An 18,152-nucleotide genomic window follows, 5' to 3' on the forward strand; every position below is an offset into this window, starting at 1 on the left:
GCCAAAACTAGAGACATACACAACTCCTCCTCTTCTCGGTTCCGATCTCCTTCAACAGTGATTTTGGTTGTGCCATTTACTTAAGTGCTGGCTTTACACAAAGTTCTGTATGCCCCCCGTTAAATAAAACAAACGTTGAAAGGATATCTCGTTTCAGCATCTGGTGCCACAGGTATTCAAAAGTGGTGCTGTTCAGAGAAAAACACATACCCCACACATACAACCAGAGAGAAGGAAACTTATCACCAAGAAAAGTGGATGCATTTTCCATACCTTAAGCAATCTTAAATCTAAACAACATATGCAAAGTTCCTATCTTCAATGCTTTTATTCAAATCAAAAGACAAATACAAACATTTGAAAATGTACAAAAATAAAAGAGAATGTTTTCTACATCTTAAAGCAGATCAAACTTACTTCTACATGTGCAATCCTTTCTGTGGGAAATCCTAACAGGCAGACGTTTTTCTGTTTTCTTCAGAGCACTCTGCCAAATCCCCTCCCTCAAATCTCCAGCCACACTTAAGACTACAAGCAAGGGTTCAAAAAACTTAACACACGCAATGTCTCTGAACAGGTTACAAAGAAACCACTTCTCACAGGTAATAAACATAATATATCTCCCTAATGACTTCAGGGCAAACTACACGCTGACAGGTGGTCTGCAATTCCAGCTTCCCCTAGTTTGTCAATACATAACGTGGGCAGCGCAGCTGGACTACAGTTCTTCTACCTAGTTTTATAAATCCAAAAAAAGCAATAATAGCTTTGTTGATAGCATTCTTCCTTCCCCCCTCTCTCCCCCAAAGTTCCAACCCTTCAAACAAAAATGTATCTGCAAATAAGAGGCGGTAGAAGAGGTCTCAACCCAAAATAATTGGTTTTTTACATCATCCGCCAGCACAATAGAAACTGAAATGATCATCTGCTCAAAATCACATTGTACTAATGAATGCAGTGGAAGCATTATCACAATAACAGCTTTAAACAATCCTATAATATATATCCCAGTATTGTTTGTATCAAGGTTTTCTCAGTGATATTGATCAAATTATCTCAAGCAGTATAGTTATCTCGATGTTCTGTCATTCTCTTTGCTTTAACATTTGGCCAGGACAGTGTTTTCTTTTCACGATCTGGCAGTAAATGCTTTTTGCAGCTGCAGTAATGTAGGGATAGGTGAGGCAACACTGGTGGGAAGAGGTAGCTGCTGACACTGATGTTACTGGAAAATATATTTTTGGGGCACATAAGCCCTCGTTAAGGTCTCAAATACCACAGGAGGCTTTGAAATTGAAACCAGTTGCTCGATTTACGCAAATGTGCTCAGTGCCTAAGAGAAAAAGCAAGTTAACAGCATTTCAAAGAAAGCTCCCAAGAAATAGATTCTCTCCAACCTTTTCCTTTGCCATTCCTTCAGTTGTCAACCTCACCCACATCATGTAATCTCTTGCTTAGCAAGAGAACAGTTAATGTCCACTTGTACAGTGTCCAGAAAATAGGCACCTAAACCATAATCATCGAACTGCTACCTGCAACAAACCAGAAACACTAACCCAGCCCTCTGTGGGCAGGGACCTCGAACTTCTACTACGATGGAGATAAATGCAGGTTGAATATAGGCTGTATAATGGCATCCTGCCTGCAGCACACGACTAAACTACCTTGCAATTTTATTCCTTCTACAGCTACGACTCTTCCCTCTGAAAAATCCAATCATCTGCAGAAAAAACAGTAAATATTACAGAAACTATGTTTAATTCTGAAACAATAGCTAGCTCAGTATGACATAGCCATTCTCAATATTTTGCCTTCAGGTCATCTGACTGAAAATCATTATTCTGTACCTATGTGTATAGAATTCACTAGTTGTTTAAGTTTCTCTAGCAAATTTTAATCACTGTCTTATTTCCTGCTGTCTTAAAATACTTTAAGATTTTCCTGTGAGCTCATTTCAGCACTAACACATTATATACTTTTTTTTTTACTTAATATTTTTCAGTCCAAAGGAAAACTTGTTTTTCTAAAAAGATCCTGAGCACATTTTTTCAATCATTATCTTCCCCCCCAAAAAAAACCAAAATCAAACCCACCAACACCTGATGTGGGATACTGTTAGCACTGGTAACATCGGGACATTCTCCAGTTACTTCACACTACTGGTTAAGGTTAAAGGACAGTGCTGAAGACTACCTGAAGTCTGCTTGAGGCTTTCTTTTTCTTGCTAATACATAAGAACACATCACAGGCAGTTTTACTGCAAACTGAGAAGCAGCCAAAAAACTTGAGATGTATTTATTACCAAACAAGACAAACTCTGCAACACTTAACATAGGACCCATACCTGGAAAAAAGGCTAAATATCAATATGTAGGTAAGATGCAGCTACATGTAAGACAATTTTCAGAGAGTTAAGTCTAATAATCTACTTCTTGCAACCAAGTTTCACATAGACCTAGTGTGAAGCTACAACCAGCAAGTACACCAACTGACAGGGAAGACCAATATGAAACACGAAGTTTTTGATGTAAGAAAATTGCTTCGCTTTTAACAAGGTGGGAAGACACACAACATACATTATGAAACAGGCAAGTCAGTATTTGAGAGGTAGTCTAGTTGCTCATTTGACTGGGAGAGGTAGAGCTAGTTGACAAATCAATAGCCAGTCAAAATTATAATGATCCCAAAGTTTTCAAAGATGCAAAAAAATTACTTTCAGCCCAAGACTGCTTATGCCACCAGGGATTCGTTTGTCTTGCTCATATTTACTCACTTTTACACAGGTAAGGGTATTATAAAATATCCAGTCAGGGAGAGAATGCTCCCAGAAATAACCAGGGAAACAGCTTAACTACGTTTTGGCATGTGCCAACCAATTAATCTAATTTATACATCTTATGACTAGGAAGGTTAGTAAAGCTAAACGCTCTTCTCTTTTGGCAGGTTGATAGAACTACAAAACCAAATACATATCAAAAACTAGAAGCAAGTTAAGTCTCAAATTCTATAGGGTTTACCTACATAAAATTCTCCATGCGATTTCTTCCCACGGGAAAAAAGACCAGTTAGTTTAGAGAGCAAAGCCAATGAGACATATTGGTCAGACAGTCAACAGGTATTAAACCCCTCGCATCTTAAAAGTTAAGACATCTGGGTACGGATTCATACATAATGCTCCCTTGGATTGATGTAGACTCTTCCAGGTCCTGAGTTTGGCGGGTATCTGCTGCTCCAATTTTTGTAGTATGTTTGCTGATAAACAGGATACATATGCTGCAGACCTTCCTGCTCCTGTGGCTCTTCCACCTCGCAAGTAAGTTGCCCTCCATTCACAGCCTTCTAAACACAAACAAGAAGCATATCAGTTTCACAGTTCACGTATAGTACCTGCAATTCCTATTCTTGTTAAAGCTTTAAGCAAAACAGAAGGCGCATGATGTCCAAATCAGTCCTATGGATCAAGAAACAGGAACTGAAAAAAATTCCAATCAGTAACAGACACAAAGTAATAGTAACTACTCAGAGTTAACCTCAAAATGTTGTTTCAAAGCAAGTCAGACTTTAAGGCTGAAAAATGCTAACAAGCAAATCACAAACTATAAAAACATCTGTTAGCATTCCTGTGCTTTGTTATTTTATTCAACAAAAACTTCAAAGCTGTAGTGTCTATGTATTTAAACTCAGTCAGCAAAACTACCTAGGAAATACACGCTATGAAAATGATAGATACTTTCTGCTTCATGGACACCAAACCAACACATCCAAAGTCATCGACTGGGACGGACAAATACTTTGTTCTTCATGAACAACCTCCTTATAAGCTTATTCTAAGGAACATGATGAAATGAAAGCCTCAATCAGGAATTCAAGCCATCTTATTATTTACCATGCGCTGCAAGTTTCCAGTATCCTTCTCTCTGTACTGGCTTTGCAAAGCAAAATGTTCTTTCTGAAAGAAGAAAGTTACAGTGGAAACAAGTCAAAATTCAACCCTGCAGCACAGATTTGCTTTATACAAAAGTGCTAATAATCACAAAATACACTCTGCCTTGTGAAGTCTTAACTGAGCACCATTTAGAATGCTTCTTACAAGTTAATCTCTGGCAGCAAAAGATGCTATTGTCAATTTAAGAAGTGTTGTTTATACATTTAATTTTGACCTTTTTATTTAAGCATAGATCTTTTTAATCTTTCTCAAATGTGCTTAACATGACATTATTTTAGGTAAGCCACAGGCTAAAAAAAAAAATATCCAAAGGTTTTCACAAGGATCATACAGATTGATGCTCAGTGATATTGCACAAAAGTATTAACTGGAAAGGAATTTACTTGTACGCTACTGAGAGTAGAAGGGAGTACATTTGCTTTTTAACTTCATAAAATTAAATTAAGCACTTCCTACTGAAAAATTTAAAACTTCTAATGAGACTACTGAAAACAAATACAAGAAAATGCTTTTCATTACAACTCATTTTATTCTACCCTTCTTAATTAAAGCAGCATAGATATATTTACAACTCATCTACTCAAGTTTGTTTTGCTGACTGCTTTTCCAACTGACAGCCCACACTCCCTAGATGTTTTACCATTAGCTTTTTCTGTGAGGTCTAGAACCTGTTCCTCAAAGCATGTCTCTCCAAAATATGAGTTCAGAGGTCTAGGAAGGCTGGATAGCTAGATGTACATCAGGAACTAACTGGCATTCTATCCACAGGACAAGACAAGAGCTGACAGCAACCAAAATCCTCCTGAACACACATCACGTGAACACCCCACATCTCAACATCAACTGCGGATCTGCTCCTACTGTTCAGCATGGCTTGCTAATGCCACCGTAGCCATACACAGCAGTAGGTTCTGCAACTCAGGTAGGAGTCCACTGCTTGGGTCATGAAGCCCATTAGTCCTTTGGAAAATTGGCTATGCTAGAGTAGGAAAAAAAACCACAAACAACAACTTGCTGTCCAGCTGGGTCCTGCTACCCGATTCCCTCTCCTGCTTATGACAGTAGTCTTCAAAAGTCAAGTCTGTTCTGCAGTTCTTCGCCCTTTGTTGTCCCCTGGAGTCCCACCACCAAGATCAATACAGGTCTACAGGCTGCTTAACACTAAGTTTCAGAACTCAATAGCAGCACATAGCTATCACAGTAACAAAAAAAGTCATAAGGTGACAGTGATCTAGTGATCAAAGCATTTGAGAGGCGTCTCTATCGCTTAATGCTTCAGCCAGGTCCCACAGAAAGTCCATGGCAAAAGCAGAGGTTCTCAGCTGGCAGATGGCCCGCGGCGCTCTGCCCTCTGACATTTCGCACCAGAACGGTTCCCGGGGGTACCGGGGCCCTCAGCAGCTTTCTGAGCCACAGCAGCCACCAGCACTCCCAGTGGCACCACTCCACTTGGGCCTGACACGAGTGCTGGTGTTAGCCCTCAGCTCCAGAGAGCAAACACTGGTCGGTAAAATTACAGGTACACAGAAGATACGTAAATAATGCAGATGTTACCCCTGTCCATTAGAATACACACGGGTTAAAGAGTGAAGACACACAACTTCTAGATAGAAAATTGTATCCTACAAAGCTTGTCATGTCAACTATGTTACCCCTGGAACAGCTGGTCTTTGTTGGTACTCCTGACTTTTAAGAGGCCATAGTTGTGGCTTACTTGGTATACATTTTACTGATTCATGGCAACCAAAACAGTATTCAAGTACACAGATGCTTCATAACCAGCTAAGCTGAAACCATCTAAGAAACAGCACCAGATGGAAGTCTTGCTCACTGCATGCAACTGAAGAAAAATGAGCTACACGTAGCTTATCTATACTTCATGTACAGTTAACATGCAAAGACAGAAGTATTAGTGTTTATCAGTAGATGCTATTGTTAGAAAAGCAGCTACACTGGCACATAAATCAGCACACTTGCTGTGCTCTTGGAAGCAAGCTAGAAAAACCTGGCAGAAGGGAACTTCCGCCAGAGCTCACCCAGACATTTTGTTGAAGTAGAATCACCCATACCTATGTCTCGCCTGAACAGTGTTTGGAGATACTATTCAAAAGCAGGTCGGACTACAAATAATTTTCCCAGACAGCCTAGTATCCTCACTATTCTGCTACTAGCAAAATCTCATTTCCTCAAATATGTTTTTTTGGTGGGTTTATTTTTTTTTTTTTGTGTGTGTGTGGTTTCTCTTTAATTTTCTTGGTTTTTGTTTTGACATCCAAAGGAAAACAAGTAAATTTCTGTTCTTTGCAATGGTCCTTCACTTGGTAGGAAGAACATCGCATGTTCCAGTATTTCTTTCACAACGGCCAACTGCCTCCTTCAGCCAATCAGCCCTGTACAAACCGCGATAAACACTGTTCAAGTGCCCCACGGGTCCTCCGATCGTCTCATGCTTAAAGTGGAAATTTGCTCTCATCTCAACAAGCAGACTACTGCTACACTTGGCAGCTGCTGGCAGACAAGAACAGATGTTTATCTGAGTGATTTACCACACTGATCCAATCATAGACACCAGGCATTTAGGTTTTGCTCAGGTCTCTACCTAGTGGGATCTTGGGACTTAGACTGCTTGAGTCACAATCCACTAGCAGCATTTCTCAACTAAGAAGATGTTTCCCCCACCAACTTCAAGCTTCCTTGGTAAAGCTCAGGACTCCCAACTCATTCTCCTCCCTCAGTCATCCTCCTAAACCTCAGCCCTCTAGCAACCTCTGGGATTTTTTTGGAAAAGGCAGCAAAACTCCTGGAAAACATGCAGTTCCTGTTGCGTAAAGAGGGTAAATAAAAGAAGTTCTCTTCATAGTAACATACAACTAAGTGTATCTGGGTCATGTATAAGGAGCCTTCAATGACTATCAGATTTATTCAGAAAACAGAGAACTCTGCAGCTTAAACCCGCATGTTTTAGCTCCAGTCTGCCACTAACCAATATCACAACTTCACCAGTTGTCTGCCATCAGCAGCCTCAAGGTGACCAAGTTGGAAAAAAAGCTGAAATAACATTACAGCAGCTGAAAATAACAGGCTCAGGTATAGCCAAAGGAAACAAACATATACCTTGAGGTTACACTGCCACTGGTCTAAGAGATATCACAGTTACGACTCGAAAGGTAAAACTTTACAGACGAGCAGGACACAGCCTGAACAGCTGTAAGATTATGGAAGACAGAGTGGACCAATATATGGTGCCTGTGATTTTCTGCCAAAGGAGAGGGCAACTGCACTGCGGTAAGAGTAACCGCATGAAAGAAACCCATCAATCAAAGCTAGTAAAGAGCCATCGTATCACGAAGAGCTCATTTCTTTAACAGGGTTCATATCAGAACAGAATACAAACAGGCTGCATTCTCTGCGGTTCACAATAAACCTATTCAGGCTAAGTTGGATAGTTGGATATAATTTTTTCTTCACTGCAAACGGGTCATTATTTCCAACACCTGCCTGCATACATGAAGTTGCTGAATACTTCCATGCAATTAGTAGTTACAGCACTGATTAGCTTATATATACACATCTTGAACATGTAAATTAAGTTAGATTTTGGGCTAATAAGAGCCCAGTTCTGGAACTGCCTCCCTGATTTTCCCCTAAACAGTCAAAGCACAACACAAGAGCAGAGCACTGTCTCCTCGAGGACAGACAACGTAAGACCTTCCAAACTCTGACCCAAGAGCTAAACAGACGCTCAATTATTTACAAAACCATTAAAATAAACACAACTTGTCACTTTGTGCATGTTTATATACTCACCTCTAATTTGATTTTATCTGGCAGACAAAGTTCTACTCATTTCAGGAAGAAATGCTTCCTTGCCCTTTTTCTGGGCTCTATTGAATAAATACACTGCACACGTTACACAGCACACTTGAAGGCGTATTTTCAAATCCCAAGCAACTCGGATCCTTCTTGGGTATTTACGGCTTTAAAGTCTATCAGAAGGGGTAGAGAGTATCTAAATGTTACACTTCAATTTTCTTCTTAAACTTAGTTTAATAAAAACCTATACTGCAACTATACATTTGCAGCTCTGTGAATAATGGTATTTTTCCCAGGGAAGAACTAGCACAACCAAACACTTCCTCAGGCAGGAGCAGAAAACCTTCCTGCAATTCAGTCAGCTCACTGAGGGGCCACTTTTGATCACGAATTTTAGATTAGACAAGCTATAGAATATATTAATGATAACGTCATTTACTTGACACAGAAGATTCGACACCTTCTTTTGTAAAAAACTTTTCTTTTTTTTTGTCACCATTATGGTGGAGTAACTTTTAGTGAAACAGGTTATTTCCAGACTGACAGTTAATCACCAGCTGCCTGAGTGGAAGAATGGCCAATTTTAATCACACCAAGCAATGCTACCTAAGAATTATAGTTTAGGATATAGTTTACACCATGGTATCACTAATTAACTTCTTCCCTGTGTGCCTCACTGCTAATCGTACAGGGACACAACAGGCTAAAGCAACAGCTTTTACACAATTGGCAATTTGTTCCTGGTTGGTAACTCCTGCTTTCCCCAAGAGCCTCACAGTGGTAGCAACAACATGAAGTAGCAAAGTTGCAGGTCTCACGGCAGAGCCCCCCCAGACACCCAACAAAAATTCAAACAGGGAGGTAACGTTTGCACTGGTCATACACCCACGTTCTCACCTTCAAAAATATTTTGGCAAAGAACCCAATCTCAGTAACACTTCATTCTTTTCTCCTCCCTTGCCCTTAACGTTTTACTTTTCCACATTCATTATTTAGTTCAAGTTTTTAAGCAATTTTGAGTTAACTTGTAACGTGACCTGCAAATGCATTGTGTAACAAGTTCAAAAAAATAATCTTCTAATGTTTTCTACCTACTCCACACTTCCAGTAGTTCTTTGCTACCATCTTCACAGGCCTGTGACTCCAACTTTAGTTTGCCATGTTTTCTGTCTTCTAATTAAATGGAAGGGTTTTTTACCCCTGCCCTTAAGGCCACACTGCGTTTGCTTGTTGGGTCCTAGAATGCAATCTGCAGACCAGTTCTGAGAATATGTGATTTACCACTTATCAGAAGAAGACACTGCTCTTTCATACCTGTGCTAAGAGCATGAAGTCACCACATCAAGCAGCAAAAAGAAGAGAAGTCTTAAAGGCACAGCAGCAGGCTGTCCCCACGTGCCAAAAGACGAGCCAGTGGGGCAGACCACCGGCCTGGCTAAACAGAGAGCTTTGGCTGGAACTTGGGGAGCGGGGGAAAGGAGAGCTTACCCCTTGGAGAGGACTACAAGGATGTTGTGAGGTTACACAGAGCAAAGGTTAGAGAGATAACAGCCCAGCTAGAGCTCAGGCTGGCCACTGCTGTAAAACGTAACAAAAGAATGTTTTGACAAACACATTAGAAACGCGAGGAGGACGAAGGATAATCTGCATATTTTACTGGCTGCGGGGGAGAACGTTGCCACAAAGGATGAGGAAAAAAAAGCTGAGGTACTTCATGCTCTCCTTGCCTCAGTCTCTAATAGCAACACCAGCTACCCTCAGGGTAACTTCCAGCCCTGAGCTGGAAGACGGGGATGATGAGCAGAATGAAATCCCAACAGTCCAGGAAGAAACCGTTAGTGGTCTGCTGCTCCACTTAGACATACACGAGTCTATGGCGCCAGATGGGATCCACCCAAGGGTGCTGAGGGACCTGGCAGTGGAGCTCACCAAGCCGCTCTCCATCATTTATCAAGTCCCGGCTAACCGGGGAGGTCCCATCAGACTGGAGATTAGGCAAAGTGACAACGATATACAAGAAGAGCAGGAAGCAGGATCCAGGGAACTCCAGGCCTGTCGGCCTGAACCTGGTGTGGGGCAGGTTATGGAGCAGGTCATCCTGAGCACCATCACACAGAACACGCAGGACAACTGGGGGAATTGGGCCCAGCCAGCGTGGGGTTATGAAAGGCAGGTCCTGCTTGATGAACCTGATCTCCTTCTACAACAGGATGACCTGCTTAGTGGATGAGGGAAAGATCATGGGTGGTGTCTACCTGGACCTTAGCAAAACCTCTGACCATCTCCCAGACCATCTCCCATCTCCCTGGAGAAACTGGCTGCTCGCGGCTCGAACAGGTATACTCTGTGCGGGGTTAAAAGCTGGATGGACAGCTGAGCCCAAAGAGTGGTGCTGAACGGAGTTACACCCAGTTGGAAGCCAGTTCCACATGGTGTGCCCCAGGGCTCAGTAGTGGGGCCAGTCCTGTTTAATACCCTTATCGATCTGCATAAGGGGACCGAGCGCACCCTCAGCAGGTCTGCAGCTGGCACCAGGCTGGGGGGAGTGCTGACGTGCTGGGGGCAGGAGGCTCTGCGGGGGGTCTGGGCAGGCTGGGCGGATGGACCAAGGCCAGTTGTGTGAGGTTCAACATGGCCAAGTGCTGGGTCCTGCCCGTGGGTCACAGCAGCCCCACAGTGCTGCGGGCTGGGGGCAGAGCGGCTCAAAGCTGCCCCATGGAAAGGGCCCGGGGGTGCTGGTCAGCAGCCGGCTGGACATGAGCCCCCAGTGTGCCCAGGTGGCCCAGGAGGCCAACAGCACCCTGGCTCGGATCCGAAACGGTGTGGCCAGCAGGGCCAGGGCAGTGCCCGTGCCCCTGTGCTCGGCGCTGGCGGGGCCGCACCTCGAGCCCTGGGTTCAGTTTCGGGCCCCTCAGGCCCAGAGGGACGTAGGGGGGCTGGAGCGTGTCCAGAGCCGGGCAGGGGGCTGGGGAAGGGGCTGGGGCACACGGCTGGGGGTGCTCAGCATGGGGAGGAGGGGGCTCGGGGGGGACCTGATCGCTCCCTACAGCCGCCTGACAGCGGGTGGTAGCGAGGGGGTGTAGGAGGTGTAGACATCTCCCAGGTAAGTAGTGGCAGGACAAGAGGAACCAGCCTCAAGTCCTGCCAGCAGAGGTTTACTTTGGCTATCAGGAACAATTTGTTCATGGGAAGGGTGGTCAGGCACTGGCACAGGCTGCCCAGGAAGGTGGTGGCATCACCATCCCTGGAGGTGTTTAACACACACGCAGACGTTGTGCTTAGGGACATGATTCAGTGATGGACTTGGCAGTGTTGGGTTAATGGTTGGACTTGATGGTCTTAAAGTTCTTTTCCAAACTAAATGACTACGAAACACACGAGGAACAAGAACCCCTGCACCACCACCAAAGGCTAATGTTCTGTGAGCAAAAAACTGCCTGCTCAAGAATTTCTACCAACAGTGGATTTAGACATGATTTAGACAAGCACTGGAAACCAGAACTGGAAATTCCAGTGGGTTCATTTATGCAATTAATTTTAGAGGCAAAGAAAATCTCACGTGGTATGCAAACACAACATCTTTGCTACAGAACAAAGCTGTACCTTTTACTGCCATGCAGCAAGTGATTGAACGAAAATCGTCAGGTTCACTGTAGCTGGTGTTGAGCTACAGTGTTTCTATGCAGAAAAACACAGTGTACCTGGGGTTTTGTGCTTGGATACTTACCTTTACATCTTCCAGAGTTTCATAAAAGCATTGAGTTTCATTTTAAACATGCTCCTTCTCCAAGTCCTTTAAAAGCCTAAAGCAATTATCCCATCATCATCATCTTACATTTTCTCATCCTTTCCAATTTAGAAATCCCATTACAAAAGCCTCCACCAGTAAAAAGCTTGTGCCTCATCTAGTCTCTATCTGGTTAATTGTTTTTTCCATTGTAAGATCCTTTTATCAATACAGATGAGTTTATCTATGCACATTTTGTGCTTCCTTCCTTCCTTGTTAGCCTAAACAGCTCTTCAATCTAAGGCAAATTATAACAATAATGCTTCCTTCTTCATCAAGGAAGAGACATTCCCACCTGTATTAAGACCATTAGGAAAAAAACCCCACAACTAGAAAAGTGCAAGAGTGCCACAATCTATAAATGAATCAATATTATGCTAGGTTTCAGAGTACTGTGGATGATCTTTTCAAATTTGATCCAGTAATGCCTTCGTTCAGTAAATAGCGTTATATGCTTTTAACTGTGCTAATAAAATTCCATCATCTTCTTCCCCGTGTCAAACAGAAATACAAATATTACCATTAAGGAGCTTTAGCATTTGACAGGGTTGCCTGGCTAAATACGTGACATATTCTTTCAGGCTGGCAGTCTCAAGTCAGCCTTCTCATGGCTAGAATTACCTACTGGGCTGCTTCTCCCTTCTCCACTTCTATTTCTGTCACTACAAAAAAGCTCTATTATTTTTTAATATTTCAAGAACTCTGAACATTCATGCACTCCATTGTACAAAACTACATTTCCCCCCTGCTTTCCTTCAAAAGCAAACCAGACATGAATTCAGTTTTCACAGTGTCAAAGACTGTGCATCTCAGTCATGTTTCTAGGCAAGTAAAGTTTGCTTCTGAGCAATATATTCTTTGTAATATAGTGAAAGCAACTGTAATGATTCAAAGGATGCCTGAATTAGTGCTTCCTCTCCCACTCCTTTTATAAATATTATGCAACAGAGGAATTCTTTTTTAAGCCACTGGAATTCTTCCATTGCTCAACTTCCTCTCAATTCACCACAAAACTCATGTGCAGGCAGAGACCCCCCTCTCACCAAAGACGTAACCTTCAGGCTGCTCACTGCTCTTTCACATTATGTGCCAAAAATAGTTCTGAGTATCAAAATAGTATTTCCATGACAATGACTGTTAAAAAACCACCCGGACAAAAGCGATAGCTTTGTCACTAAAAAAAGTTGATAAAGATGAACTACAGTCTTCACAGTAAATTAAATTATACTGCCTTATTTTTTCCTTTGTTCCACTTAATACTCCTGTGTTTTGTACTCTGCCTCACTTTGAGGGCCATAAGTGAAGCAGTCTTTCTCAATTTTTAAATTATTCACATGTATACGTAAACTGTTATCTGCAAATATCAGTACTGAGAAATTATTATGAGTACTCCATTACACAGTAATTTTACATATACATGTAGCTTATTATTTAACATTAGCACGTAAACACTAATATATTCTTAAAGTATACTTAAGCTTCCAAGTCTGAAGGATGAACCATGAAAGACACTGACTATCTAGTACTATCTAACATCTGCAACAGCCCACTTCATTTTAACACCGATACCTACCTACTCAGGCATGGGTAAAGTTTAGTAAAATACAACAGCTAGGACACAAACAGGAAAACTGCAGCTTCTTCAGTTGCACCTGGAATACTTGATCCAAAATACTTTTGGAATACAAGATCCAAAAAAGCCTCTGTGCATGGTTTGAACAATAACCATACAAAAGACTGAAAAATTTGCACATTACGTTTAACAACTTGCCAGAGTCAGCTTAAATTGAATCAATCCACTTTCAATCCTGTTATTGTCAGCATACAGAAGACACCATTTAAGTTCATTCTCCTTTAACTTTGCTTTGCACCTTTGTGAAGCTTAACATTTCTGCTCAGATTGAATTAGACCATCTATTGCTGTTGACAATGCAGTGATGCGTCACTTGCAGTTTTCAGTGTAACCAGAAGCTTTCACCTGAGCCGCCTGGAGAGGCTTCACCAGCATGCTTCTCACTTACGACTGCGCAGTTCAAGCAGCACCTGGAACCCAGAATACACGGCTAGTACCGACTTCTAGACCAACAGGATGAGACGTAGCGACAGGCTGCTAACTTGCTCCTACCTCTTTACAGCTGTTCAAGCGTTGGCTTACTACACCAAAACAATGCAACCAATCACTTTTTGGCTAAAGCTAGTATTTTGACATGTATTTCTATTGAATAGAGTAGAAGTTCTTGCCTAAAGCATAACAGAGAGTACATGCTGATTCTAGGTAGTATCATCTAGGAAGACTCAACCTCCAGCTCTTTTCAGTTTTGGAGTTCCACAAAAGAGAAAAAGAACAGGTACACTAACAATGTTATGCCAACATCCATTATTTTTAACTAAAGCACAGTTAACATTTAAGCCTGAAGGAGAGCTAGATCACTCTCCTCCCTTCCCCAAAACAACTTTAAACTGTATTTATCCAGCTTGAGGGCAATGAGTATACAATTCAGTCTGTTTAAGGTCTTTTCTCTATTTACAAAATATATTTAGATAAAACATTTTATTGTGTGTTCAACAAAGACTGCAGACAGCTTCACCTTTTCTTAGTTCTTAAGTGTTCACTAACAAAAGCCAGAGTAAGCAAAACCAAGAAAGAATTCAAAGACAGCAGAGTTTCAAAGAGGAAAACAGTACGGTATACACTTTATGAGTAGCCCTGTAAAGGACAAATAACTGCATTTCCTTTTGTCATCATTTTGTCATCTAGCAGCACTACAGATGCACAAATACCACAACAGTCTGTATCTCCCGATTCTGTAAGCAAGAGATTATTTTACCATAATACTTAAGGCATAGGAATGTATTAGCAGAAGCGTGACTCACCATCGCATTCATTGAGTGTTGTAGTGACAGAAGAGTTACTACATAGTTAGCACAAGACGCCCAGCCTGAGCACAGTAAAGCATTTTTTCTTTTGTGCCATCCTAGGTGTTACACCACCTTCAAGATCAGAAGGCAAAAACCTATTAGGCTTTTGGCCAACTAAATATTTTATACCTTCAAAAAGTTAGAATAATCAGGCTGCTACTAGAAGTAGCAAGGGATCTGAGAGAAGTTTCTTTCTTCATTTAGCAACAGTATGAAGAAGTACTACTCAATGTGATATCTGTAATAAGCTATGTTCTTTTCATGCGTTACTTTCATGTAGAAGGGGAAAGCTTCTATTGGCAACTCTTATTTGGTGAGCTTTAGTAACCAGCAATCACATTAAGAAAATCCTCAAGTGTATTTTCAGCATTACTAAGATATCCATAAAAATCCATCTTGTAAGTAGTGAAGATTTTTTTCCTAGAGCATGCCTCTATCAGAAAAAAGGCTTTTATTGGTCCCTAAAACTGCAAAGGTACAGTGGAGTACTGGAAAAACGCTATTTGTTATAAATAATTGACTGCCTGAATTACCTCAGTCTTATAATTCAGCACATCAGTGGTTAGAATCATAGTATTTACACAAAGCACTGGTGATGGAACAAAAATTCCATTAAGAATAATTACGAACCAGTTCTCACTAATACTGTTAGGTGATTAAGTTTTCTTCAGTTAATTAGAAACCTAAAAATCAGACTGACTGATTTTTAATATATACCAGACAAAAAAGCAAAAAGAAAAACCAATCACACTTTGAGGGCTATAGTCAGGATCTATAGCGTTCACGAACAGACTATTACACTTCATATAATGAACTACTCCATGCTGTCTCCCACAAACAGGGCCCTTCTGTGTTTCCTAGTGCAAACAGTGGTTTCACAAGTTTCACAAGCAGCCCAACCCAGTACAAAGCCATGCTGTAGCTAAGGGCAGTCCTACCCTTCCTTGCTCCCCACTTACTCTATCTGCCTCATCTGCTAGAATTAGCTTCCCCTAGTATCACCTCCTGTTGGATCAAACTACACCCCCACAAACACTAACGCTGATAAGGAACTTAAATACCTGTAGCCATCTTGTTTGCACAGCATTACTTTAAATCACATGAAGCTACCCTTGAAAGCATACTAAAATTTCATGTACTTGCGACACAACTAGTACAGTCTTTTCTTGCTGGTAAATTCAAGAAAAATAAAAAGATAAAATTACAAGTTACACAATTACAGACATTTCAAAGTGATTTAGTGATTTTCACTGGCAACCAAAACCATACTTTGGTAAATAAGACACACAACCGCCCAAATTCTAATATATCCCCACTATTCAGCCCCTAACAGCTTAGAAGAATGGCAAGGAAGGCTATGATGCTCAAGTCAGTTCTTAAGATTACTAAATATATTTGTTCCCCCCAAAACAAAGGTAAGTTTTTTAAAACTATGTAAATTCTCTTGATGGCCAGAAAACTCCAACTATAGCTTTTTTCTACTTCAAGAGGAGCAGAGGCTGTTAAATGCTACTGGAGACACAAAAAGGACCTATCAACCAGTTTCCTGACCTTTAAGGATGACTTTAACACCAAGGACCTAAGACTCGGGTATCACCCAAGTACAAGGAAACCTCTTGGTTGTGAGCCAACAATCAGAAGACTATACATTACCAGGAAAACCAATCAGACTAACAGAACAAAGTTAACGCTTTTCTTACCTCAGTTTAAGATGTATATAACCACATACCCACCTGAAGCATAGCTTCCTTCTGTGGTACAGGGAATGCTCTCTCCTCGCATGTGGATGGTTTGTGAGTGGGTGGAAGATCAATCCTGTAGCGAAAAAAGAATGAAATACGACATGCCGTATTTGTGAAGCCCAACTGAATCGTCAGATAGTTACTTTAGCTGCCAAATCCTCCAACACTCAACATTCAGGGACACACACCTCTCAGTCAGCAATGACACACACGAAATACTGTCACGCTGAACACATCCACCACTAGTAATAATTCAGGCACATGCTTTTTGTAGAAAAGCACTGCCTATAACTTGTTATTTATCATATAAGGTGTAAAGTAGACCTCCACAAACTCCAAACTAAGTAGGACTAGGGATTAGTAGTATCTATCATCATTTCTAGGTTATGAGATACAGCTTGAGCAACGCTTACTAATACAGCTTTTCTTTGAAAAGTCTTTGAGAAAGCCTTACAATCAATACACTACATGCAAGACTTCTCTATTGTAACTTTCTCAGTGAAAGCAAATGGTTTTAAAAGAAATAAAACATTTAAGACTAGACATATAAATGTGCTTTAGCTACAGAATTCAAGAGAAATAAACAAGAAAGTGACATTTCAAACCATGTTAGAAATTACTGTTGTAGGAAAACACTTGACTCATCTTGCTCAAGAGATTCAAATTCTGAAACTTATTTTGTGCTAAACACTGCAAGTTATTTTATTCTATTCCTCATTAGATATATACAGACATGACAGACATTTTCATTTCTCATTCAGTTTAAGTGTTAACTGTATACAGCATGTGTGAAAAGGCTTGCATTTACAGATATTCAAAACATCATCACTTCTTATACGTGTTCCAAACAGGGTCTAGACATCATACACTTTTAACTGACAAAAATCTTTTCAGACTTTTTTAGTTTGCTTGGTTTTGTTTGACTATATTGGATGCTTAAAAGAAGTAACTGCCTGTCTGCGCCAGAGACTTGAAGAAATAACCAACATTCCAGAAAGCGCGCCGAGTCACACATCTGTGGGCGCTTGCTTCATTTTACACACACCCCAGGATAAATCTTAGCAAACCTTCACTGCAGCAAAGCATGGTCAATCTTCTCTCATGTTAGACCTATGGTTATGATAAACTAGCAGTCTGTACCATCAATCAAGACAGATCTCTCCCCTGTCCTCCAGCTCAACTGATGAGTTTCCTTTAAAAAAAACCAACAACTTCTGAAGAGTTAAATAAGATTACCTCTAAAGTCATTCTTAGCTGCCTCATTTCTTTTTCAGAAATTCAAGTGATTTTACATTTTTCTACTCTGAAAACACAGCCCTGAAATTATGACAGCTGAACAGCTGTTAAGTAAACTCAGACATTCAAAATCCTATATAGAACAAACACTTTCTGCATATTGCTTTGTTTCAAAAAAAAAAAAAAAAAAAGCAACACATACTCACACTTTGTCAAGATAGGATGGCCTTTTTTTCCTTGGGGTCAAGAGCACTGTCACAAAGATGGTGATGATAAAAAGAGCAAGGACTGCTCCAATCACAGCCCCTGCTACAGCAACAGAAGATGTCTGCTTAAATGGCACATCTGCAATGTGATAGCATAGATTACACCTTTGAGAAGTTCACACACTTTCAATACTCAGATAAGCTTTTTCAGCATTGCCCTGAGAAATGTTTCTTCCTTCCATGACCGAAGAGAAAGCTTTGGCCTGCACTAGCACTCTTGCAGTATCAGGTCAAGTCACCCCATCAAAAAACCTGGTTGAATTAAGAGAACTCATGAATCATATATATGATTTCAGAGATTTCATCGACTACTTTCAATAAATACTAGCTGCATGCTTTTATTTTCAAGTTCAAGGCAAGATTTTTACACTTACATGAGCAAATGAGGTGTTAATTCAAAAAGCTAGACAACTATGGCTTTATTGGCAATCTTTCTTTAAAGT

At 40.9% G+C, this 18,152-nt stretch overlaps 1 protein-coding gene across 5 annotated transcripts in view; it reads right to left on the bottom strand.

Moving 5' to 3' along the window:
* Positions 1 to 309: 309 nt before the first annotated feature.
* Positions 310 to 18,152, bottom strand: part of NECTIN3 (nectin cell adhesion molecule 3) — a 69,691-nt gene continuing 51,848 nt past the window's right edge. Inside the window, exons 6-9 of one of the 5 annotated variants that reach the window (XM_037378196.1) lie at positions 17,650 to 17,752; positions 16,199 to 16,280; positions 3,887 to 3,949; positions 310 to 3,339 (exon numbers count right to left, since the gene is read on the bottom strand). In XM_037378196.1, the coding sequence (XP_037234093.1) occupies positions 3,163 to 3,339; positions 3,887 to 3,949; positions 16,199 to 16,280; positions 17,650 to 17,752 (425 nt within the window). In that variant the 3' untranslated portion in view covers positions 310 to 3,162. Of the gene's footprint in view, positions 3,340 to 3,886; positions 3,950 to 16,198; positions 16,281 to 17,649; positions 17,789 to 18,152 lie in introns of all 5 variants that reach the window. The other 4 variants (XM_037378195.1, XM_037378194.1, XM_037378198.1 and 1 more) reach the window with 4 other exon arrangements.

Source organism: Falco rusticolus, chromosome 2 (assembly GCF_015220075.1).
Source record: "Falco rusticolus isolate bFalRus1 chromosome 2, bFalRus1.pri, whole genome shotgun sequence".
Lineage (NCBI taxonomy): Eukaryota > Metazoa > Chordata > Aves > Falconiformes > Falconidae > Falco > Falco rusticolus.